The following is a 26,009-nucleotide window of genomic DNA, read 5'->3' as shown; positions in this document are numbered from 1 at the left end:
ACCTTCCTCATAGGGTTGTGAGGATTAAATAAATTAATGCATGTGAAGGGCTTAGAAAGTGTCTAGAATATACAAGTATTTGCTTCTATTGTCTATTGTCTATTATTATTATTATTATTATTATTATTATTATTTACATGGGATCCTCACAAGGCTCAGGTTACTTAAGCAAGAATAGAACTTTGACGTACCCTTTAGGATGTTCTTTCTCGATGAGTTTTAATTATCCTGCTAATGTGTTCTGTGTAACACATTATCAGTGTTGTGCGGCAGAGTCGTATCGTGACGGCTGGTTTGATAGTGCTGAGTCTGCTTTCCCATCATCGTCCTCGGTGACCTGGAGAAATCAGCTCTCAGTGTGCTTTTATTCCAGGAGCTTCCACTGTGAAGTTCAGAAAGCCTCGGCCATTCTTAGTACTCATTTTTTTAGTTTCAGTTATTACGAGTCTTTTTGTCTGTTTGCATGTTTGTTTGTGAAACAATTTGTGGGTTACCTCCTCGTGGGTAGCTATGAATAGACAGGGTTTCCTTGGGAAACAGCAGCCATTAACTCAGGTTTCCTCACATTGGGGTTCACTCTATACCTGATCTGTTTCTGTTTCCCTGTTCCCTGTTCCCCACCCAACACACACACCTTCAAAAGAATGACGCGACTTGCTTTTCTCCCTACCTCTGATAACTGTACCCAGGACTAGGAGAAAGTTTAAGAAGCATCATATTTGATTGAATTGGTTCCAGTGCCTTTGTTCTAGTGTTTTATTTGTCTGTTTTGATTTGTTTTTTAAGGCCTAGACTCTAGAGAAGTGGAAGAGAAAATAATTGTAAATCTAAAAGAGAGTCTTTGCAAGATTACATGCATTATAAAATGTTTAGAAAATAAAGAAATGAATGTAAAATAGAAAAATCACATGTAAGATCATATAATCTGTAATAAAGAATTAACTTTTTTAATGGAAAGGCAACCCACTGTATGGGAGAACATCATTGCCAATGATATATCAGATAAGGGGTTAATTTCCAATATATATAGAGTGCTCATACAACTCAACAAAAGGACGACAAAGAACCCAATTAAAAAGTGGGCAGAGGAGCTAAATAGACACCTCTCCAAACAGGACATACAAATGGCCAAGAGACATATGAAGAAATGCTCAACATCACTAATCATCAGAGAGATGCCAATTAAAACAACAATGAGGTATCACCTCACACCTGTCACAATGGCCGCCATCAACAAATCATCAAACAAGTGTTGGTGAGGGTGTAGAGAAAAGGGGACTCTAGTATACTGCTGGTGGGAATACAGACTGGTGCAGCCACTATGGAAAACAATATGGTGTTACCTCGAAAAATTAAAAATTGAACTTCCATTTGACCCAGTGATCCCACTTCTAGGAATATACCCTAAGAAGCCTGAAACACCAATCAGAAAGAATATATGTACCCCCATGTTCATAGCAGCACTATTTACAATAGCTAAGATCTGGAAACAGCCCAAGTGTCCTTCAGTAGAAGAATGGATAAAAAAGCGGTGGTGCATATACACAATGGAGTACTAGCAGCGGTAAGAAAGAAAGATCTCTCATCCTTTGAGACGACATGGAGGGACCTGGAAAGTATTATCCTAAGTGAAATAAGCCAAGCAGAAAAAGACAAATACCACATGATCTCACTTATATACGGACTATAATGAACATAACAGTCTGAGGAATATGGTAGACCCAGAAACATGGAAGTAGGGCACAGAATGACATCCCTCAGAAGAGAAGGTTGGGGGTGGGAGGAGCTAAACCACAGAACTTATATGCATGTATGCATGACCAATAGACATGGACAACAAGCCGGGGGCGAGGCGGGGGTGGGGTGGGAAGGGGGATGCCAATGGGGTAAAAAAGGAGAAACATCTGTAACAAAAAAATAAATAAATTTTTTTTAAAAAAGAATTAACTTTTGTATATATAGCCCACTAGGCCCTTATAAATATGTATACACATATACTTTTAAACAAAATTGGGACCACAGTGTACACACTGTTTGAAATCAATTTCAGGTTTCAAACAGTAAAAATAACCAAAAAATAAATTTCAAAGAAGAAAAGGAAACTGTCCTTCCTTTCAGGCTTCTCACCAATTTCATCAATTTCCCTTTCCTGCTCCTTTGCACGTTTACCGTCTTTCACTCCTGCCTGGTCCTCTTGCGCCGGCTCCATGTTTCTCGTGTCCTTTGGACCATGTGCCACATAGTTTTTGATAAGTGACTGAAAATTTCCAAGTGACACAGTTGGTAAGCATGGTGAAATTATTTCAAGATCAAGGACAGAGAATTAATATTATTATAACTGACAGACTTGAACAGTTACTAACTCTAACACATTCTGTATGCTCATTCAGCTGTTGGCCACACTTCCCCAAATATCAGCATTTGGCGCCTTATGGGAAGCTGCAGCTTCATATGGGATCTTTTTTCTGAAGGGAATTCTGCTTTTCTTGGACTTTGTTTTCCTCCCAGGCTTCATCTTGGAATGGCATTGGGAAGTTCCTGCCTTCAGAGGACACAGACTGACCTTCTAGTCTGTGGTGCTAGAAATCGAAGTAGTGTTACCTCTGTGTGTGTGTGTGTGTACATGGGTATGTGTTGTTTTGACTGGAAAGGGACCAGAGTGATACATCTGAGTGGTAGTTACATGGATGTACACACGTACTCAGTGTACTTGTGTGCTTTCCTGTTTGATGTTATGTCTCAGTTATTTTTTTTAAATACTGCTTGATTCACCCTCTTGCCAGGCTGTCAGTGATTGGGGCTGGAGATCCAGTCAAGATCAAGGAAATTCCGGAGACGACAGACCAACCCTTGTCTTAGCAGTAGAAACCTCTAGCCTTTTCAGTTCCTGGACTGTTCCATAGAACAGCAATACCCCGAGATGCTCCCCGCACCCCCGAAAGGAGTCTGTGGTCAAGTAAGTGCAGGAAATGCTGCATTATCTAAGTCTCTTTGCAAGAGTCAAAATGCACATTGAAATATTAAAGGTTCTAAGTCCTACAGCAAAGAAACATGTTTATCCCAACTGTCCAAAACTTACTTGACCCTGAAACTTGTTTAATTAGTGTCAACTAACACCTTATTAAAATAATCATGTGCTTAGACAGAAACCTGGTCAAGGCCTGCCCCCTCCTCCCAATCTGGTGATATGTACGCCACCTGCTGGTTTTATTGGGTATGAGGTCGCTCAGGAAGCTTCTATTTTCACTAAATCACACTCACAATCCAGACTTCGTTGTCAACGTGCTCTTGATTCATTCCCCCCCACACACACACATTTAATGTACCAGGGACTGAGCAACATAATTTGCCTTAATTCAGTTACAAAAGGAAGTTTTTAGTGCAGACTCTCAACCTAGAAGTCAGATCACATGAATCGGCAGTGAATACCAGTGTCCAAGGCAGGGAAGTGAAGCATCTGATCGAATGAGAACCAAGATGAGCGCAAAGGCCTTTGGAATTCTAGGCCTTTCTAGAGTAAATACTTGATAATAAATTGAGTTAGTCTGTTCTACTTCTCTAATTGGAAGTCCAACTTATTTTAACAGACTTGTATAATATTTAATAAACTGATGAGCAGAGCTATATAATTCCATCTACACCCAATATTTGACATTTTCACTTAAATTGTTAGTTTTACTACTCTTGTTCCTGAGGTTATAATTGTTAAAATGATATCACAGTTTATTTGGAGAGAAGAAATAAAAGTAATATAAAGGACTAAAAATATGGTAAAGTACAATTATACCATACTTTATTTTTTATAGAGCTTATTATATTGCATGTTTTTATAGGCTACCTATAAGAAGAAAGTTATAAAATATTTTCTACAAATAATCTTACACAGTATGTTCTATTTATCTTCCTATCTCAAAACAATATATATTGCTAGCAGAGATTTCTTTAAAACCACCATTTTTTGCCAGAATGGCTAAAGATTTAAGCATGTAAGTAGTTGATACCTGACACTGGGTGGGCTAAAAAAGGTTGGGCAGTCGCGTTTTTGTCCCCCTCTTTCACTTTTTTATTTTGAGAGAGAGGAAGGGAGAGGGAGAAACATCACATTGATAGGCGGCCTCCTGCACGCCCTCTACTGGGGATCGAGCCCACAACCTGGGCATGTGCCCTTACTGGAAATCAAACCAGCGACCGACACTCAACCAACTGAGCCACACCGGCCAGGGCTCACTTTTATCTTCATCTCATCATATCTAGATGTCTCCAAGAGATCTCTGAAGAAACCTCTCTGCCTTCAACTCCATGAGCAAAAGCAGCTGGGTCTGCAAACATCTGCCTAATCCTTTTAGGGCAAAGGTGCTGGGGCCCAAATTTCAAAATTTTAAGGAAAGAAACTCTTAGTTTTAAATACAATTATTTACAAATAATGCTATTCTCCAAGAAGCATACCCTATCGTGTGCTGGCCTCCTTTTCAAAGACTGTCAGAGTCAACAGCTCCTGGAGCAGTATTCCAGTCTTCCTGGCATTCAGAGATCAGTTACATCACAATCAAGTAACAGTATAAAGACGCTGACTTCTGGGTTTTTCCTCAGACCTACAGTTTGTGAAGGTAGGGCTCAGTCCTCTGCATCTTTAACGTGCCCCATAGGTGCTGATCCAATCACCTGTGGAGATTCTTTTTTCTTTTTTAAATGTTTTTATTGATTTTGGAGAGAGGAAGGGGGGAGAGAGAAACATCAACATCAACATCAACTGGCTGCCTGCTGCAGGCCCCCTACTGGGGATCGAGCACACAACCTGGGCATGTGTCCTGACCGGGAATCGAACCAGTGACCTCTTGGTGCATGGGACGATGCTCGACTACTGAGCCACACTGGCCGGGCAAGAATGTTTGAATGCTGATGGTGGATCCACTCACAGAGTGGGGCTGATCAAGGTGAGGCATGACATCTGTATTTATAAAGAATTCCACAGGCTATGGGAGTAGGCACAAGGGTTGTGAGCTATGCTCCAAGAGATGATTACAGAAAGGAGGAATGTTGATTTCCATTCGCCAAAGGATTGTGAATGTGGAGAAAGACAGGCAAACATATTAATCAGATTCAGAGTCATTATTAGTGACGGATACAGAAAATGATGTGAATTAAAGATTGAATGCTGTGACTTCTCAACCTAAAAAAGGTTCACAGGGACATTTCGATGACCTTAATTCTTAACCCTGCTGCTCTTTAGAATCCTTCAGGAGTGAGCTTTTTTAAAATACCAGGGCCTGGGCCCTACTCCAGACCAATGCGATCAGACTCTCCGGGGCTGGGGCAGGGGTGGGGCCGGGGTGGAGGGGTGGGGCCTGAGCTGCTGCTTATTTGCATAGCCCTGGGCCCAGCGTGTGCAGCCAGCCCAGGCACCTTTGCTCTGTGACATAGATGGTCTGAGACACCTGCTATTGTTACATCACAAGCAGCTCCCGTGGGCCTCCAGACCCCCGGTGGCCACTCTTTAGAGCCTATTATCCCTTGTTCCTATCTCTTAAACCACCATCATCAGGATTGGCTATTTTATTTATAAAAACGGGTTGCTACCTGCTTTCTGGCCATAATTTGTAGCAGTATATGTTTTTTAGAACGAAGGCCAGAAAGTTTTATAACTTACAAATTTGCCAGTTAAAACTGGGGAGCATGAGGGTGGTGGTATCTGGAATTTTGTGATCTGTTGCTTGGCAACTTTTGATGAGCCCGGTCAATTACTTCCTGCTCCTAAAAGCCGATTCATTCTTCATTATGCAGAGGGCTTGAAAAGTCACCAGAGCAGGCCATTCCTGGCCATGGCACACTTCTTCTACTTGACTCCTCAGATCCTTCTGCCCTTTAGCCCTCTTACGCCTCAGGAGTTTGATCTGATCAGACGCAAGGCCGGGGCATCTTGGCGGAACGAAACAAGATGGTCAGACTCTTCTCTAACCACATACTCGGGCAGTTACCGGAAAAAAGAACGGGATAAATCCACCTGTGGCCGATTTCCTTTGGAAGCAGGACAACACCGGCCAGAGTGTCACCAGTAAGGTTTCTTTGTAATTTGCACCTGGATATGTCGCTATAAATAGACCAGAATGTGATCAGAGAAAGAGGGTATTGTAAACGCGGAGAGACTTCCTGGACTTAACTCTGCATCTTTTCCTCTTGTAAATGTCAGTGGGGAGAAGAGCTAAATGTCAGTTACCAGCTGAAATGATGATTCTATTTAGTGCTCGTAAAATTATAACTACGTGCTCCTGAAAACATAAAAATACGAATGTCTGATTGAACTGTAGATATTGTGTGTTCTCTGCTCAGCAAAGAGGGGCTCTTGGGCCTTTTTCTTTGTGTCTTTTCTAGTTTGTCCACTTTTAGCTGAAAAATCTTCCCGGAGCAGGAAGTTGACTAAATTCTCCTCTGCTCTCCACTTTGTAATGTCTACCGAAAAATACAGTATTGGGGGCCCGAAAGACAGATTCCGAATGTTTACTGTTAGGCCCACACATAAAAAAATGTAATTTCAGTTTAATATGATAACTGCAACCACAGAAATAAGTAGTCAGCACATGGGAGGGAGATGCTGTCAGCGTCTGGGGAGGGGTGGCCTGTTGTGAGAAAGATCTCAGTGAGGCAGGTCTCCTCTGCGCTGTCTGGGGAGGTGGGAAACCACGCTTTGGAGGAGGGGAGGGGTGCACACAGGGAAAGAAGCGTTTAATCCCCAGTATTATCAGAGAACTGCAGAAACTGCTCATGGAGGTGTGGAAAAATATGAGGACTCATGAAGAAAGATGTCCCTCCGTGTGTTCGTTGTCAACGATCTCGTCTATATTCTGGAAATCTATTTGAAAATCAATGGTCTTATTGGCTCCAACTTGAGATGTGAAGACACTCAAACAATACCCTAGTAAATATTAGTTATATTGCTTTCCAGGGCTTTCCAGATTATCAAAACAATGCTTAAAGCTCTGATGTCTCAGAAGTACTTTCCGATTGGATGCCTTGTCTGGTTAATTTGGACAAGCTGCAGTCTCTGCATCTTTAATAGCGCTCAAATATGTTAGAACGCCAGTTAATTTGGGATGTTCCTTTGCTAATTCTGTGAATTTCAAGACATCTCTTGGCCAGATCGGGGAATCTCCAAGTTCTACTGAAGAGGTCCTCTCTGAAAATAAATAGTTTGAAAGCTGATATCTGAACATATCCACTCATCAGAGTAGAAAAAAATAGTCAATAACTAGAAAAATGCAGAACTGTGATGTCTGGTGACGATGAACAGAACTTTGAACTTGTTTCCTATTGGGAGTATGATCATTATGTGACTCACAAGGTACCCTGTGACATTGCAAACCACTAAAGAGCACAGGCTTGTGAGGTTCATCTGCTTTTTGGGACCTCAGAAATGTAAATATATCCTTTGCAGAACGACTGTTTGTGTTGTTATAGGCTAAGAAGCAGCAAGGGTTAGACCTGAAGATGGAGGGCAGACTCTACTCATTTTGAAAGTACTGGTTATATTCCAAATTTGCTTTTGTTTTTAATCTTGCTCTTGGTTAATTTTAGCCCCAAGGACAAATGTCTTAAGTTAGGAGCAAAAGCTGTTTGATTAAAAATTTGAAAGGCTATAAAGAGACGTTTTTTACACTGCTATAAAATCTAAAATAGTCCGAGGGGGATTACGGAATAAAATATGAATGACTGATCATTTAAAATGTGTCAAGTCAGGAAATTATTAAAGTATACGAAACATAATACTTTTTATTCACCATATACATTGAATACCCATATTGTGCAAGACGGAGGAAAGTTGGTCATTTGGTTCTGAATCCGTGTTAACAGCAATTATGTAAAATTCATACACGTGCTGAGAAAAAGCTCCTGCTTCAGGAGAATGGAGGCGAGTGTGGTCCCACCCTTAAGCTCTCATGGAATGTGGGTATCGATTCCAGCTCTCATGGAATATGGGTATCGACTCCAGCTCTCATGGAATGTGGGTATCGATTCCAGCTCTCATGGAATATGGATATCGATTCCAGCTCTCATGGAATATGGGTATCGATTCAAGGTTAAAATAAGGGAAGAGTTGCATTTTGGAATTCCTAAGACAAAAAGTATGGCACGGGTATCAGTTTTTAAGCCTTGATGCTTTGTTTATTCATTAAATCATTCACTTATTCATTCATTAATCAAATATTTTTAGGATCCTGCTTTGTGTAAGGTCTTTTAGGCTAGATACTGGGGCCACGGGAGTGATGAAAACATATATAGCCTTGTCTTCATGGAGCTTACAGTCTGGGGAGGGAGGCACCTGCCAGGTAAACAAGCCATGTGTGCTTTGAAGGAACAAATAGAGAACTTGGTTTAAAATGAAGAGGGGTGCCCTGGCTGGTGTGGCTCGGATGGCTAAGCGTCAATGAATGGTGGCTGGTTCGATTCCTGGCCCGGACGCATGCCTAGGTTGTGGGATTTATCCTGGGTAAGGGGCATACAGGAGGCAGCTGATTGATGTTTCGCTCTCACATCAATGCTCCTCTCTCTCCCTCTCCTTTCCTCTCTTTGAAATTAATAGAAACATATTAAAAACAAAACCAAAAGCACCAGGTAGATTAATTCTCTATGAATTAAAGAGCTAAGTGTGAAAGGCAAAACAATACAACCATAAGATTATAATATGTAGACTATCTTGATGATCCTGAGGTTGGCAAAGATTTCTTAAATAGAACCTAAAAAGCACTATCTACAAATAAAAATGAGATGAGTTGTACTACCTTGATATTAAATAGTTTTGTTTGATGAAATGTCCATTAAAAGTATGAAGAGATGAGCCACCAAAATAAGAAGATATTTTCAACTCAGTGGCTAACAAAGGGCTTGGAATCATCACAGTCTAAAGAACTCCTACAAATTAGTACAACAAAGACAACCCACTAGAAAAATCAGAGAGACTGTAAACAATGAAATGCATAAACGAAGATATTCAAGTGACCATTAAACTTATTAAAAGATACTTAGCCATATCAGTAATCCAGAAATGCTTAACTAATCACAATGAGCTTACATATAAGTAATCCTCCAGAAAGGTTAAAATGAAAAAGACCATTAATACTAAGTATTGGTGAGGGTGTAAGACAATGAGATCTCTCATAAACAGATAGTGGGGATGTACATTGATAGACATCTTTAGAAAACTAGTTTGGTCTTCTAAAGTGGACACTGTGGATACCCTAAGACTTAGCAGTTCTACGTCTAAGTATATACCCAGTGGAAATGCATTTTTCACAAATACACCAAGAATCATGTACAAGTATGTTCAGAGCAGCATTTTTCTTAATAACCAAAAAACTGAAAACAAGCCAAATGTAGAGTAAGTAGCATTCAACTACAGCAGCATGGCTAGGCAGCAGAACGTTCCTACAACGTCAATGAATATGAGCTAACTGTGGCCCCACCCAAGTAATGTCACAAACATGATGTTGAGCATTTTAAGCCAGATGTAATACATATTGTACAATCCATTTGCATAAATGTGTTTGGGTATGTCTGCATAGTTGATACAAAATATAAAGAGAAGCAAAGATGTGATTCCCGCCCTGGCTGGTTTGGCTCAGCGGTTAGAGCGTCGGCCTGCGGTCCGGAGAGACCCGGGTTCGGTTCCCGCTAAGGGCACGTACCTCGGTTGCAGTTTGTCCCCGGCCGTGGTTGGTCGTGCGGGTGGCAGCCACTCGATGTGTCTCTTTCACGTCGATGTTTCTCTCTCTCCTCCTCTCTCTCCCTCCCACTCTATCTGAGCAAAAAACGAAAAAGTGTCCTCGGGTGAGGATAAAAAAAAAAAAAGATGTGATTCCCATAGAAGTTAGGAAACCACTCTACTTACTACCTAGATCATACCACCTGCCCCAAACCTACTGAAAAATGATTACTAGGGTCGGGCTCGGAAATCTCATTTTAAAATGGATGCCCTCGGGATTCAAAGGCTGCTGCAGGTTAGGAGAAGAAGATGCAGGTTGGGCCCCCAACCCCTGTCTCAGGGATGACGAAGGCTAATTTGTTGGCTGAACACATGGATAGGAGCATCTTGGTACCCTTGAGGCTGACATGAATTCCAGGCCATGCCCACCTCACACCCACAGCTCCAGGTCCTGGAGCTTGGAGACTCTTTTTCCCAGTCAGAGGCCCTGAAACAGTGGCCACGGTGAGTTGCACTTGAGAATCTATGACTGTCCGTTTCACAAAGTAACCTGCGCTTCCCACCAAGCCCTGGCTTACCTAAAAAGTGTGCCCTGTCTGGATTCAGGGAGACTGAGGAACAGATGTGTTTTGAAGGACAGGCACACATCTGTGTGTCCCCAAGTTACTCCACTACTATTAAGTTCTAAGTTGTATTGGGAAACCAACACAAACACTGTAATATTTTCTGTTCCATTCATAGCACTTACTTTGAAAACAACTTCTTAGAGAAACACTCACAAATCCTCTTAAAACAGTTATGAACTTAATGTTTGAGTTTTTCATGTACAAAAGTTGAACATTTTACCGTTGTATAACACATCAGGGAACAAACAAGTCACTGAAGACAGCAAGTCCAACTTGGGTTGGTTTAAGGAGAGTGCGAGATTGGAGTTGGGAGTTGGAAAGGGGAAGAGAGGAAGCAAAAATTTCAGAAATTAAATGAAAAGATAAGTGAAAATCCCTCTAAGTACCATAGGCTGTGACTTATAGACCCATACACTTACAACTTGTTTCTTCTGTTTGCTCTCTTCAGGATGTCATCACCAAAGGGCTCTGCCTACAACCCCACACTCAGCAAGGCTGGTCCCCAAGGTACCCCAGGCGTCAAAGGTAGGTGCAGCATCATCAGCTCTGAGCAGGGCCCTTCTGGTGAGGTTGCTTTCATTTAACTTCTAGGTTCTTGATTGAAGTCCATATGGTTTCCATTTGCCTACTATTGGCAAAGTGTCCTTAGCAATAAAACATATTCTACTCTGGGTCTGTCATTCTTAAAAATGGCAGTTATTTTAGGGCCAAAATTCCCTTCTTCAATTAGTCCCCAAATGTAACTCTGCCTGAGCTTGGAGCTCTAGGTAATGTAACCTGAGCTTTACTGGGTACATCAAAGAACGGAGAAGGAAGCCAAAGCTATAGACCACCAGCCAGGAAGTGATATCGGCTCATCTGTAACCACCTCTACCCGCTGCAGTTACTGGGATAACTCCGGCTGCTATAAGAGAGAAACCTCGGAATTCCAGGCGCTTAACATGAGAAAAGGTCTTTTTTCTTCATTTAAAGGCCAAGGTGGGGGTTTTGCAGGTAGACCTCCCAGGGGTGATTTAAGGGCGCAGGCTTCCTTCATCCTGGGGTCCCACACGCAGTCGCCAGGTCCCATCAGATGCCAAGGAGTTCAGACGGGCTCCTCGCTGGGTACCGCCTGCACCTGCGGGGAAGAAATCGCCGGCCATCCTGCCACACTGATTCTGCGGACGGAACAACAGGCTTTTCCTGTCATTTCCTTCTCTCAGGGCTCAGCCTTTGAAGGTTTAATAAGACTAACGCCATCTCAAATTAGAATTATTGAGCACTCTATGAAATGTCCCGGTAAGATTTTTTGCTGTCGTATTTAAAGGTTTAGGAGATCGCGCGTTTCAGGACGGGGTTGCTGAGGGGAAAGAGCTGTCCTGCGGCCCTGTGGGGTTTTCCTAAATGATGGAGACAAAGGTTTCGAACAGCTGCCTGGGAAGAGCACTGTGCTGCTGGCTTTCCCAAGGACACCGGACTCTAGGGGAGGCGTTCCTCTGAGATGGGTTTTGCGCGTCCTCTGTGGTTCGTTGAGGCAGAAGGACAGGACAGCTACCCATTTGCGCAGCCGTTAGAATCAGGCAAGACTCACTTTCTCTCCTTCGCGGTAATGAACATAAAACTGAAACACACTCCGTAGTTGGGAGACAAGACCGAGCGGGGGTACGAGAAATTAAACAGCTGATCACGTCATTCGGTGTCAGCTAAGGGGACAGCGCATCTGATCTGAGTAGCACAGAGTCGCTCCCATTACATTTAAATTCTATCTGTGCCCTTCAGAATTCTGATGAACCCGCGCTCACCTTGCCCTGGGGCGCTGAGAGCCCAGCAGTCCCGCAGTCGGAGGGGGGCAGTATTCAAGGGTAGTGGCATGAGCAGCAAAAGCAATAATTAACCACTGTGTGACAGGTGCGACTTTGTTTCCCTCTCCGGCGCTTATGGCGAAGTACTGTAGGAGGAAATGACGGAAGTGTCTGTATCCATAATGATGACTTCTTAATAGATTTTGCCCCTGTGGCTTTTGTCACTGTCCTCAAACGGTCAGTTTAATGGATAGCTGCAGCAGGTCCTCAGACAGCGCTGTTCTGGTCAGTGTCGTTCCCTTATGACGTGACGAGACGCTGTGGAAATGAACTCTTGTTTATATCACTCAGCCGTCAGCAAAATCGGTTTCGTTCTACATCATTTCATTTAAAGGCACGAAACCTATACCCACAGAGTGAAGTGAGGACCTACTGTACTGGCTTCATTTAGAGGTGACAGTGCATGAAGGCAGAATTATGTCATTTGGCCAAAGGGTAGCTTCTCCTTGTGCTTCTTTTTCAGTTCCCATGTTTAATGTTTGGATGATGCTAGAAGCCCCTAATGAGTTAAAACCTGAAGGCAGGGGTCAAATGATCAATCCAGGCCAACTTTATAACTTTGTTAACCACTGGCGGACATGGGTCTGTTGATTGTCTCTTTGTGGAGATGTGTCCATTCGTACAGATATGCAAATCAGATGGGCCGGGCTTATGTGTGATTCACAGTCATCACAGCAAAAAAGTTCTCCAATTCCTTCTCACAGCTGCCTTTCAGGGGGTCCAGCTGTCCTTGTTGTGCCTACATGGAAGTGGGTTTCCTTCTGCAGTACATCAGTTTCTTCCCAGTGGTTTGATTTGGTTGTGGCTCCCCGCTCCCATGGCCCCCTCGTAGGCTCATCTCCTATATTCAAAGAACGAAGCGACAGCTAATGAAAATACAAGTCAAGTATCATAAAAGTCGAGTACAACAACGAGAAATTGACAAGCAGTTCAACTTCCCATTTACACGCTGACAAAACAGATCCTAGCAAGTTCTGTTCGCTTTTAAAGCTGCTCTGCAGCAGAAGCATTGATGAGGAGCGAGGTGGGGTGCAGACCGGGCAGACCGGGGCAGCGCTCACTGGCCACCCCGCCTCTTCTCTGGCTCTTAGCCCTGTCTCTGTGTCCCACACCTGCACCCCTAAGGGTACACTGGCCTCTTTTAGTCTTGCTGTTCCGGGAGATGTAAGATGTACCAGGGAAGAGGCTTTAAATCGTCTGACCATGTCACAGCCCAGCTAGGACAACATGTGTGAGGTCTCCTTGGGAGAGTCCCTAACCACAGGTAACAAGTTCCAAGTATCTGAAGCAGCTACCTGGAACTGTTTCTATGCTATACATCCTTTTACAAGATGACAGTGTTTTGGAGAATATTGATAAGGACCGAATAACACTCTGAGGGCAACATCAGGATGGTTTGTCATGTCGCTTCAAGAGTGTTTGTGTCCATTGTTGACATCTCTTTTCTTCTATTCCTTTATTCCAACTTTCATTTCTCTGCGAAGCCTTCTCCAAACCTTGAAAAACTTTTAAAAGCAAAAAGGACTCACCAGACTACCCCACAAATGATGTCTTCACACAGGGAAGTCTTAAAGCAGAAACAAGTTGATGCCACTTCAGTTTCCTGTTGCACTTGCAATAAAACTTAATTCCTCATCAAGGCTTTTTAGGTCTTGCATGAATGTGACCCTGCCTGTCTTCCCAGGCTTGTTTTGTGCCTTTTCTCCCTTTTGTTCACTCTGCTCCAGTTCCAGTAGTTTCTTAAAAAAAAAAAAAAACCAAACAAACAAAAAAACCACATTTTTTTCTTTATTGATTTTTTAGAGAGAGAGAAGGGAGACGGAGAGAGAGAGAGAGAGGAAGGTAGAGGGAGAGAGAGATAGAAACATCAATGAGAGAGAACATCGATTAGCTGCCTCCTGCATGCCCCCCACTGGGGTTTGGGCCCACAACCTGGGCATGTGCCCTGACATGGAATTGAACTGGCGACTTCTTGGTGCATGGGTTGACACTCAACCACTGAGCCACACCAGCCAGGCAGTAGTTTCTTTTAATAACTTGAAAACGGTAAGCCATCCCTGCCTCAGGACCTTTGCACATACACTCTCTTTGCTGGAATGCAATTGTCCTGGCTCTCTGAGTTGTAACCTCAACCTGAATTTAAATGTCACCTCTAAAGAGAGGTTATCCCTGGACACCATATTTAAAGACAGTTCTTCACACTCTACCACCCCCCCCCAAATTTCTATTTGAGTGCCTAGTGTGCTTTCCTTGTAATGTCGTATTTGTTTACTTGCTTACTATCTCCTAGAGCATAAGCTTCCTGAGAGCAGGAGCTTGTCTGTCTTGTTTGTCCCTGTGGCTCTAGCACCTGGGACAGGACTCACCCAAACCAGAGGCCTTACAACTGTGTGCCGAACAACGGTTACTATGGGCCTTCCAGTGTTGACTGTTTCTTCCTCACAGCATACTTCCTTAGAGAGGCAGTTTCTTATCTATAATTTGTCTCAGAAAGGGAGTGTATGAAATACTGTACTTTTTAAAATTGGCATGCAGTTGTTATGGAAGCAGTCTTTCAAGCACGTGTGTTTCCAATGGCAGTCTTTAGACTCCTCTGCGACAGCACACAGAATCCTAACACTTGAAGAAGCGGAAGGACAGACAGCATATGGCACTGTCGCATATTCACAGGGTTGAGTTATACTCCTCCCCTCCCCGCCAGGTTCTGTGGTGGGCTGAAGGAGGTCCAGCCAGCCGACCCGAGTCTGAAACACGCACGTGTAGTAGCCCAGACAAGTGTTGGCAAGCGTGACGGGGGTGATAGGGAGGGAGCAGGGAGGCAGGAGGGTGCCCGGTGCCCGTCCGCCCAGGGCAGGGGAGAGAGGCAGGAGGGTGCCCGGTGCCTGTCCGCCCAGGGCAGGGGGGACAGAGGCAGGAGGGTGCCCGGTGCCCGTCCACCCAGCAGGGGGGAGAGAGGCAGGAGGGTGCCCGGTGCCCGTCCACCCAGCAGGGGGGAGAGAGGCAGGAGGGTGCCCGGTGCCCGTCCACCCAGGGCAGGGGAGAGAGGCAGGAGGGTGCCCGGTGCCTGTCCGCCCAGGGCAGGGGGGACAGAGGCAGGAGGGTGCCCGGTGCCCATCCACCCAGGGCAGGGGGGACAGAGGCAGGAGGGTGCCTGGTGCCCGTCCGCCCAGGGCAGGGGGGCAGAGGCAGGAGGGTGCCCGGTGCCCGTCCGCCCAGCAGGGGGGAGAGAGGCAGGAGGGTGCCCGGTGCCCATCCACCCAGGGCAGGGGACAGAGGCAGGAGGGTGCCCGGTGCCCGTCCGCCCAGGGCAGGGGGGACAGAGGCAGGAGGGTGCCCGGTGCCCGTCTGCCCAGGGCAGGGAGTGCTCTCCGGTTTTTAGTCACGTGACCCTCGTGGCTCCCAAGCTTCGCTGACCTTGCTTCCACTGTATCGCAGGGATGTGCCATCTTGCATTGTTTGGGGATCATGTCCAAAGTTTATGGGGCTCCAGAATGGAGTTGGAACAGAGGGGGCTCCCCACAGGTTTTCTAGTGTGTGGAATAATAAAGGGGTGACCCTGTCCAGTGTTGCTAAGTGGTTAGAGCATCGGCCTGCGCACGGAAGGGTCTTGGGTTTGATTCCAGTCAAGGGCACATACTTGGGTTGCAAGTTCGATTCCCAGCCCTGGTCGGGGAGCATGTGGAAGGCAACTAATCCATGTGTCTCTCTTACATTGATATCTCTCTCTCTCCCTCCCTCCCTTCCACTCTTTCTACAACTCAGTGGGAAAAGGTCCCCTGGTGAGGATTAAATAAACAGAGGGGTGAAGGGCAGCCCAACCAGGCGCCCTGCCCCCAGCTTTCCCGGGGGAGCCTCCTGGCTCCCCGTGGAGGCTCCTGCACACCGGGCCAGCTTTTCCCAGGCAGGAGCACCGGGGGCCTTCCCTTCTCCAAGGCGTCCTCTGTTCTGCAGTCGAGGTGGGGCCACAGCAAGCAGGAGAGACCCTGGATGGAAGCTTCCCCCCAACAGAAACCCAGCTCTCAACTGTGTCCTCCCGTCTGACTCCATACAGCCCTGTGCCGGCAGCTGCGTGTCTCCACCTAAGGTCCCACACTCTCCACTCCACCGTGTGCCCGGAGATTTCCTTGCACTTTCTCTGCCAACTGCCTGACTTTACCACTCTGTCTGGTCCGGGCCCTTCCAGTCCACCCTGGTGAGGGCAGAAGAGGACTCCTCGGGCTTCGGCACGTGTGTCTTCATCGTCCGCCCCCAGGGCCACACTGGTTTGCCTTCCACAGTTCACAAAGGAAAACTGCCCCTGTGGGATGGTTGTGGATGAGGGGCGCTCCCTCACCTCAGCAGCATCCTCCCCTCCTCCCTCCCCCTCCTCCCTCCTTCTCTTACTGTGGAGCTTTGCAGCCAGGGACCCAGGTGACAGAACAAGCCGCACTGGCCACCGGGTTCCCACATTCACTCCTGTGGGCTGTCTCAGCAGAGGGACTTCGAAGGCTGGCTTCGCGTTGTTTTCTGGCTACTTTGCATGCGGTGGAAAGTGCACACATTTCCTATAAACGACAGAAAGAAACAAAGCTCCCGTTGGCCACCAGTCCACCTAGAAAGCCTGATAGGCGGTTAGCCCGGGACTGAGGTTCTCGCCCCGTTCAAAGCGACAGATACGTTGGGTGATGGCCAGCACACTCCAGAGAATTCCAGAACCCGCCGACTCGGGAATACAACCGCCCTTTCAGGGGTTGGGAACTTGGTTTTGCAATCTCTATTTTGAATTAGGAAACCATCAAATAAATGGTTAAATATGTTTGCTAGAAAATATTCAAGTCTAAGGCAACAGTTTCCAAATTCCCCGCTGAGGTTAGACACAAGGGGACATTGGCAGCCAAGCCTGTTATTAGGAAGGTCACAAGATGCCATCTGTTACCGTGTGCGCTTTACTGTTCAAGCGTAACTTCCTCTAGGAGGGGGCTGCGTTTGCTTTGCCCATGAGCTTAAAGGCAGCACTGTCGTGGGCAGTTCAGTGACCTCGGTGGCCTGTGTGAACAAACCACGAGTCTGCCGGCAGGGTGGGCTGGGGGGAGGTGGGGGAAGCCGAGAAGAAGGCAAAGCATCGTTTTGAGGTCTGTCCTTGGTTATGGCTCAAATGTGATTGGGGGCGGCTGCTGGCTGGTTCCCCTAATCTTCTGCCTTGCTTTAGCCATCTATAAACTATGATAGCAGCACTCCTTCTTTACCTGTAATTGTGAACTTAAAGCAGATGAATGAACGAATGCCTTATTCTTTTATCACAATTTAACAATTGTTTTAATCCATGGAGAAGTTGAAGGAATCATGCAGTGTCCACCTTCTTTCACCTCGATTTATCAGTTGTGAACATTCTGCCACATTTGTTATTGGTAGTTTTATCTCTGTCTCTCTCTGCTGATACTCGTATAGACTCCTTCCCTGAACTATTGAGAATAAATTACAGACATTGTAACAGTATGTCCTTCAGTACTTCAGTAGGTGCCTCCTATGAGTAAGACAGTTAGTTTTCTTACAGAACAATGATACTATTATCACACTTAAGAAGCTCCATATTGATAAAATAACTTTTTAAAATCCTATTATACAGATCATTAAACGCCTTACTCTTAAAAATCTATTAGGAAAAGATTTTCTCTATCTCTTCCAGTAGTTAGCAACTCTATCTTTAAGAGACCTCCTATTTTTTAGGCAGTTTAAAAAAATCTGGTGGAAGCTCTGGGCCCTTATCTTCAGAACAAAATCCACAAAGACACTACTGCAAGCCAACAGCACGCGCGTCTTGGGTCCCTCTGGGTGTCCATGGACTCTAGGTTAGGTGTTGTTAATCTTTGATCTAAAGTCTCCTCTTTTGTGTACACGCAATAAAACCACAGTACTCAGGAAGATTAAGAATAGTTTGTCTTCACTTTCCAACATTATGTTATGTGTTTATGAGTCTTCCTTTGAAGAAACTCATGGTTTTAAGGAACTCGGATATGGGGAGGTAGGAGAGCATATCGACCCCAGTCGGTGAAAAGGAAAGTAGATCTCAGATGCAGCTAAGAGCTGTTCCGCGACAGATACCAGTAGGTAGACCGAATGATCGGAAGACCTAGGAGAATACTTCCAGACTTGAGCTTCTCTGATTTTCTGATGCTCACCAACCCACTCCTGCTTTCTTGAAAACTTACTTTTAAAAAGCAAATACCTGTAGCATTCCATCGGGGTTGCCACAACAGTTAAGGATCTAGTAATACCTGAAGATGGAATATGTTGGCAGTTTCTAACTGTTGTTTTCATCAACAAAATTGCCTTTGGTTACAGTTTTAGGATAAGGAGGTGGAAGCTGGGAGGTGGATACACACTAGCGAACCAGGATAACATTTAATGTCCTTAATTAAAAGGGTCAGCTGAAACTCCCAAGGTCAAGTTGGACTCCGGGTTCTATTTTGTCAACAGTGAACACGCAAGGAAAAAAATCATTAGCTAACCGTACTTCAACATATGTATTGCTGGTGTTCCTTCCTCTCCGTAAACAGACTAAAGAAAACAAGAGACATTGCTAGCTCAGTCAGAGAAATGACCGAGTTTGGCCAAAAAGATGGACATAATTGTGTCAATCCCTCATGCAATGGTTTAGCAAAAATTCTAATGCCTCTTTCCCCTCCATAGTCTACCAAATGCCTCAATATTACTTTCTGTAAAACTTTAATATTATAGTATAATTTCATTTACTAATTAGTGATTATCTCATATAATTCTTGAACAGGTGGGTGACAAAAAACTAGTTAAGTCTCTGGCAGGCCAATGGGATTATAAAGTCTGGTAGTGCTTTGAAAGGCTTCGGCTTCATGGCCAATGGAATAATCAGAGCTAACTATGCAAGAGAAAGTTCTTATCCACCTGCTTCTACTATAGGTGTGCAAAAGCGGGTCTTTCTTGAACTTAGCTAAATAATTGTTGACCTCTTTATTTGACTTTAGCCTATGATACCTTGTTTTAAAAAGTATCAGTGTAAAATAGCACAAATAACAATGAGTATTTGACAAATACTATTCCTTTCCCTTGACTCATCCCTAAACTCATCATATGCCAATAAGACACTCTTGTTCTCTGATCAGTTTTTATTTATTTTAATCAAATTGGAATTTTGAGAGAACTCAACATGATTAGTCATTAGGGAAATGCAAATGAAAACCACAGTGAAAATACCACTTCACAACCATAAGCATGGCTATTATCCCAAAGACAGTAAAAAAAATGGTGAGGAAGTGGAGACACGAACCTTCATTCATGGGTGGTGGGGATGTAAAATTGTGCAGCCATTTTGGGAAACATGTTGACATTTTCTTTAAAAGTGAAATCTAAATTTACTGTAGGATCCAACAATTGTACATGTAGGTATTGATCCAAGAAAGATGAAAACATATGTTCATGCTACCACACGAGTGCTCACTGTGGCATTATCCACAATAGCCCAGATCAGAAATAACCTTTATGTCCACCGACTGGTAAGTGGATAACAAAATGTGCTCTATTCATACAACGGAATTCCACTCATCAATAAAAAGGAACAAAATACTAAAAGAGCTGCAATGTGGATGGACCTCAAAAACATGTCGAGTAAAAGAAGCCAGACATGAAAGACCCCATAATGTATGATTCCATTGATATGAAATGTCCAATAAAGGCAAAACTACAGAGAAAGAAAGTGGGTTAGTGGTTTTCTGGGGCTGGAGAGAGTAAAGGAGATTAGCCATAAATGGGCTTGAGAGATCTTATTGGGATAATGAAAATGCTCTAATGCTAGTTTATGGTATTATGGTGATAGTTGCGGAACTTAATACATTTACTAAAAATCATTGAACTGTACACTTAAAATGGGTGAATTTTATGGTATATAAGTTATACACCTCAATAAAATTGTTAAAATATATATCAGAGTGGCTTTAGACCTTGAGAAAAATGTATAGCCCTAGAATTTCAGCATGGTCTTGGTTCCCTCTGATTCTATGAGTATAAGCTGGATATTGCAGAAGAATGTTCCAGGCAGGAAAATCTTCACCCAAACTTCTGGTCCTCGGCAACTCTTCTTGGATCCTTAAGAGAGGTGTAGACACAGGGCAAACCGATGCTCCCAAGATTGGAGAGACAGACGTGCAAACAGAACCACAGCTCACTGGAGTAGAGACTCACCAGTGGAAACCACCATAGCTACCAGCCAGGGGGGAACATCTGAACTGTAATTGATGAACTGCTGGAGGCAACCTGGACAGGCCTGGAAGTTAAAAACTCCAAAGGGACCTAGGCACAGGGGAGTCCCTACAGTATTGTAAGACGTACCTCCAGGAACTCGACCAGGATCCCAGAGTAAACATCAGAGAAAAATGCCCTTTCTGTAGGGAAAAGGATCCATTTTGAACAATAGTGTGGGGAAGGCAAGAAGGGGTGGGGTTGGGGAGGAGGGGGTCGATGGGGAAAAAAAGGGGGAACATCTGTAATATTTTCAACAATAAAGATGAGTTAAAAATATTTCAAGAACAGAGAACCCAGAAATTGACCCAAAACATTATGCTCAATTAATATTCGACAAAGGTGGCAAGAACACACAATGGAGTAAAGACAGCCTCTTTAATAAATGGTATTGGGAAAATTGGACAGCTACATGCAAAAAAAAAAATTAAACTAGACCATCAACTTACATCATACACAAGAATAAACTCAAAATGGATAAAGGACTTAAATGTGACTCGTGAATCCATAAAAGTCCTAGCAGAATTATCAATAATACATCACCTAAGGCAACAGAAACAAAGGAAAAAATGAACACATGGGACTACATCAAACTCAAAAGCTTCTGCACAGCAAAAGAAACAACCATCAAAATGGAAAGGCAACCCACTGTATGGGAGAGCATCATTGCCAATGATACATCAGATAAGGGGTTGATTTCCAAAATATATAAAGTGCTCATACAGCTCAACAAAAGGAAGACAAAGACCCAATTAAAAGGAAGACCCAATTGAAAAAGGGACAGAGAAGCTAAATAGATACCTTTCCAAACAGGACATACAAATGGCCAAGAGACATATGAAGAAATGCTCAACATCACTAATCATCAGAGAAATACAAATTAAAACAACCATGAGGTATCACCTCACACCTGTCAGAATGGCCGCCATCAACAAATCATCAAACAACAAGTGTTGGCCGAGGGTGTGGAGAAAAGGGGACTCTAGTACACTGCTGGTAGCAATGCAGACTGGTGCAGCCACTGTGGAAAACAATATGGTGTTACCTCAAAAAATTAAAAATTGTATTGCCATTTGACCCAATGATCCCACTTCTAGGAATATACCCTAAGAAGCCTGAAATACCAATCAGAAAGAATATATGTACCCCCATGTTCATAGCAGCACTATTTACAATAGCTAAGGTCTGGAAACAGCCCAAGTGTCCATCAGTAGACGAATGGATAAAAAAGCAATGGTACATATACACAATGGAGTACTATGCAGCTGTAAGAAATAAAGATCTCTTATCCTTTGAGATGACATGGAGGGACCTGGAAAGTATTATCCTAAGTGAAACAAGCCAAGCAGAGAAAGACAAATATATGATCTCACTTATTTGTGGAATATAATGAACATAACAGTCTGAGGAACAAGGTAGACCCAGAGACGTGGAAGTAGGGTACAGACTGACAATTCCCAGAAGAGGGGTGGGGGGGAGATAAATCACAGAATTTGTATGCTTATACGCATAACCAATGGACACAGACAACAAAGCTGGGGACAGGGAGGGCAGGGAGGGGGAGGGTGGTGGCAGTGGGGGAAAAAGGAGAAACATCTGTAACAAAAAAGAGTAAGTAAAGAAAGAAAGAGAGAGAGAAAGAAAGAAAAGAGAAAGAGAGAGAGAGAGAGTGAAAGAAAGAAAGAAAGAAAGAAAGAAAGAAAGAAAGAAAGAAAGAAAGAAAGAGAGAAAGAAAGAGAGAGAGAAAGAGAGAAAGAAATTTTAGGCACCGTGTTCTTAACAAGCTCTGCCCTCAGAGAAAATAGTCAACCAGAACTCTATCTGCCAGGGTGTTATCATAGCATAACTCACCAGGGAAGGGAAATACCCAACTCTCCCTAACCAGCCTTCCACGTGGGGAAAGGGAAATACCTACCCCTCGCCCACTCTAGCTATCCTGTTCTGCCGGGGGGGAGGGGAAACCCGAGAGACACTGGTGAAGTTCCCATTTCTGAGGCTCACCGAGACTGAGACCTAATCCTAGGCTTACTTCAGGAAAACCTCAGAGAGAAAGCTGAAGGGCATGTAAACCTGAATTACTCTGGTAAGGTTTTTTTATTATAGTTTCATAATTTCAATGTCTCTTTAGCTGTTATTAGGACCATTTTCATTTTAAAATAAAGTTGAAATGGGTACCATATAGCACTGGCTGGGTAGCCTCCTTGGTTACAGCGTTGTCCCGATACACCAAGGTTGTGGGTTTGAGCCCGGTCAGGGCACATACGGGAACGAACCAGTGAATGTGTAAATAAGTGGAACAACAAATCCATGTCTGTCTGTCTGTCTCTCTCAGAACCAATAAATACATTTAAAAAAAAATTTTTAAATGCATACCATACAAAAATATGTTTTACCCCTGCCCCCAAAGCTCCAGAATGCTTACTGTGAATCAACTCTTAGTAACAATTTCGTCTTACCTGGCTGACTTCCTTTTCTCCTGGTCAGACCCCAAAGGGAAATAAGTGATGTGTGTGCAATTTGTTGAGAGTGGAAGAAATTTTGTGGTAACACCGAGTTTAAGCCTGGTTTTCCCCCTTCGTTTACATGCAGGACTATTCCCTCACATAACCAGTTCCTTTGAAAAGCCCCTTAGTGTCAAGCACAGAGTGGTAAGTCCATTTCTCAATGATCGCTCACCTGTGGAGGGCTTAAGTGACTGCACACCCCGGAGGGGGCAGGGCGGGTTCCCGGGAGCCTCTGCGCACACATTGCATTAACCGGTCAGTCCGCACATTTGTTTGATGTGTGCTTCTGTTTGCAGACACCTCATTTAATATATATTGTTGATTCATTGACACTGAACTTACAGCCAACAGCACTATAACTCACGCGTAAATGAAGATCATCTAACACATGTGCTTTCTTAGTGAGGATAAGACCGCACTCGGCAACACACTGTGGCAGGGGGCGGCGGGGTATTTTCAACAATGAAATCGCTAACAAAAAGCCCAAAAATGCAGAAAGGGGGGCCCTAAGTAGATCACAGAAAGGGCACTTGTTTACAGTGTGAGAGATGAAACAAGAAGGGAAGGTGTGTCCTCAAGTCCGACCTTGACTGAGAAGGTGCCTGTCAGGTGACTCCGAGCATTTGCCACTCTGTGCGTGTCCTTGGAAGACCTCAAGGGTGCTTCGGGGATTGACTCGGGGTTACACATACATTTTAATAAGTAGGCAAAGTCACAAATATGAAATCCATGAATAATAAGCATGGGTGGTATTCATTTCCTTTGCCCATTTTCCTATTAGAGGGTTTAGTTTTTCTTATTGATTTGTATAAGCTATTTGCATATTAGGATAGTACTCTTCTGCCCAGTCCTGTTTTATAAATAATTTCCCCAATTTTGTCTTTGATTTACTGTTGGCATCTAGAGTGCCAGAATGCCTTTTGAAGGGGGAGGACATGCTGGAAAGGAACATTGTTACATTTCTATGGTTGTGAGCGTGGGCGCTGATGTATTTTTATCTCTCTCTGCAGGCACACCAAATTCTGTTTGGTGATTTTTCTCCTGCGCCTCCAAATTATGGAAGTCCATGTAAGTCCTACCCGAGACTGTCACTTTGTGTCCCTGTCTTGCCTTTATTTGAATTATGATCTTATTTGATATTTTCATCCCTTTCCGAGTCTGAGGCCGCTTAAGGCCTTTTGCATTTCTGCCTCCTTCCTTCTGTCACCACTTTGTGACTTCGTCGTCCCTCTCCTGACAGTGGGGACTGTAGGAGGCAGAAACAGGAGGGAGAAATCCCAGAGACGTGCCAGCAGCAGCTCTGGACAAGAGAAACCGCGAGGAGGTTGTAGCGGTGGCAGAGGGGTGGGGGAGTGTCTGGGAGGGTTCAGAACTACTGACGGAAAATGGGTTAGGCCCTGGCCGGCGTTGCTCAGTGGTTAGAGCGTCAGCCTGGTCTTAGGTTTGATTCCGGTTAAGGGCACATACCTGGGTTGCAGGTTCGATCCCTAGCCCTGGTCCGGGTGCGTGTGGGGGAGGCAACCAATCAATGTGTCTCTCTCTAGCATCGATGTTTCTCTCTCTCTCCTTGCTTTCTATCCACCACCTCCTTCCTTTCTACTGTCTCTAAAAAAAAATCAGTGGAAAAATTATCCTCTGGTGAGGATTAACAACAAAAAAAAGGGGTTTGGGAAGTAAATGTGTCCATATTACTGTAGATTCTGTTTATTTACCGCAAGCACTTACACGCTGGCTGGCTGTCTCTTCACGCTAGATGGGAGAACTAGGAGGCCAACATTCCAGAGCCTGCTGAGTTACAATCAGAAAAGGGAAGACTTCTGGAAGCATGTAAGAATCTTTTAACTTGTCACCCGAAAGTGGATCCCCAGGGTGGCGCCAGTGGGTGTGCCTGTCGGTGTTGGCCGTGCACGGTGGTGTGTATGTTTAGAGTTGGTGCGAAGGCGATCCCTAACTCAGTGTTCTGAGAAGCGGTCTTCTCCAAAGCATTGTGCACATTTCTTGTCCAGAGCGCTCCAGTTGTTCGGGAAACAAGCCATGAAGGGGATTGGAGTTTTTCCTTTACTGTCCCAATTTCCATCAGTGATGCCCGTGATTTTTTGGGTCCTGCCTCTTGCGAAAAAGGCATTAGGTTCTCCGCCTGTCCTTCCTTCTGGGTGCCTCGCATCCTGGGCACACTCTCTTCGTGTGGCTGCCTGGCACCCGACATCTACTGTCCCTGCTCCCCTGACATGGCCCTCCAAGCAGGGGCTGTCCCGCCCGATCAGACTTTCCCAAAGCCCAGTCATCTTTAGCAGTGTGTTAAAATGGATTCTTTCGCTGTCTTAGAGCTCTGGCAGGGATTCCTGGGGAATGGGTTGACAGGGAAACACTGTTTCTGCAAGTACCCTACTGACTTCACCTCATTTAACACAAACCTTACAACTATTTTTGCTATCCTATTGCTTTGGTTTATTAAGATATCTCTAAACTGACTTAAAACAGCAACAACTCAGCCTGATCCTGAGGAATTATACAGGGGTGGACAGAAGCACGTTGACAGGTGTTTGTATGGAAAATAACCCAATGATTCAATACTGCAAGAATAACCTCTGTTTCACATCCTTGCAACTGTAAACCTACTTTTGCCCCACCCTGTATGGCGATACCATGGCTTGGGTATGCTAGTTATGTGGATTAGAAAAAAAGAAAACGTGACCATTAAAATGAAAACTGTTATTCAGTACCACCTGGCATATCACAAGAACCACTAGTTCTATGGAGATATCACTCTGGAAAATGTATCTATGGGCACCAACTAGCTACTCTGATAAAGTTAGCTAATGGGACAGGGGTTGGATGACCCACCTTGGTTCCCAGGTCCAGTTAATGGTGGCCTTCCAGAAATACTACATTTTTCTTGATTTTTCTGCTGCCGGGCCTGGGAACTCTCCTATGGAACAGTGCAGGTTTGGGGAGGCGGTGAGGTGGCGGCTGTGGAGGGAGTCGTTCAGGGGCATTTGATGCTGGGCAGCCACTGAAAACGAGAGTATCCAGCAGCCAGGGACCTCCCTTCACGCGAGGGTTGGTACAGGCTTCGAGGAAGGGTACACGATTT

At 44.4% G+C, this 26,009-nt stretch overlaps 1 protein-coding gene across 1 annotated transcript; it reads left to right on the top strand.

Annotated features, from left to right (window-relative positions):
• The first annotated feature begins 5,819 nt into the window (after nucleotides 1-5,819).
• Nucleotides 5,820-25,206, top strand: CUNH4orf51 (chromosome unknown C4orf51 homolog). The gene is given in 7 exon segments (XM_036282285.1): nucleotides 5,820-6,052; nucleotides 10,769-10,845; nucleotides 23,001-23,059; nucleotides 23,926-23,983; nucleotides 24,669-24,738; nucleotides 24,922-25,133; nucleotides 25,136-25,206. Coding segments are annotated over 7 exon segments (780 nt in total).
• Nucleotides 25,207-26,009: the final 803 nt, after the last annotated feature.

The sequence above is a fragment of the Molossus molossus genome, unplaced genomic scaffold (genome assembly GCF_014108415.1).
Source record: "Molossus molossus isolate mMolMol1 unplaced genomic scaffold, mMolMol1.p scaffold_m16_p_4, whole genome shotgun sequence".
Classification (NCBI taxonomy): Eukaryota; Metazoa; Chordata; class Mammalia; order Chiroptera; family Molossidae; genus Molossus; species Molossus molossus.
This window is presented reverse-complemented; position numbering and strand designations above follow the sequence as displayed.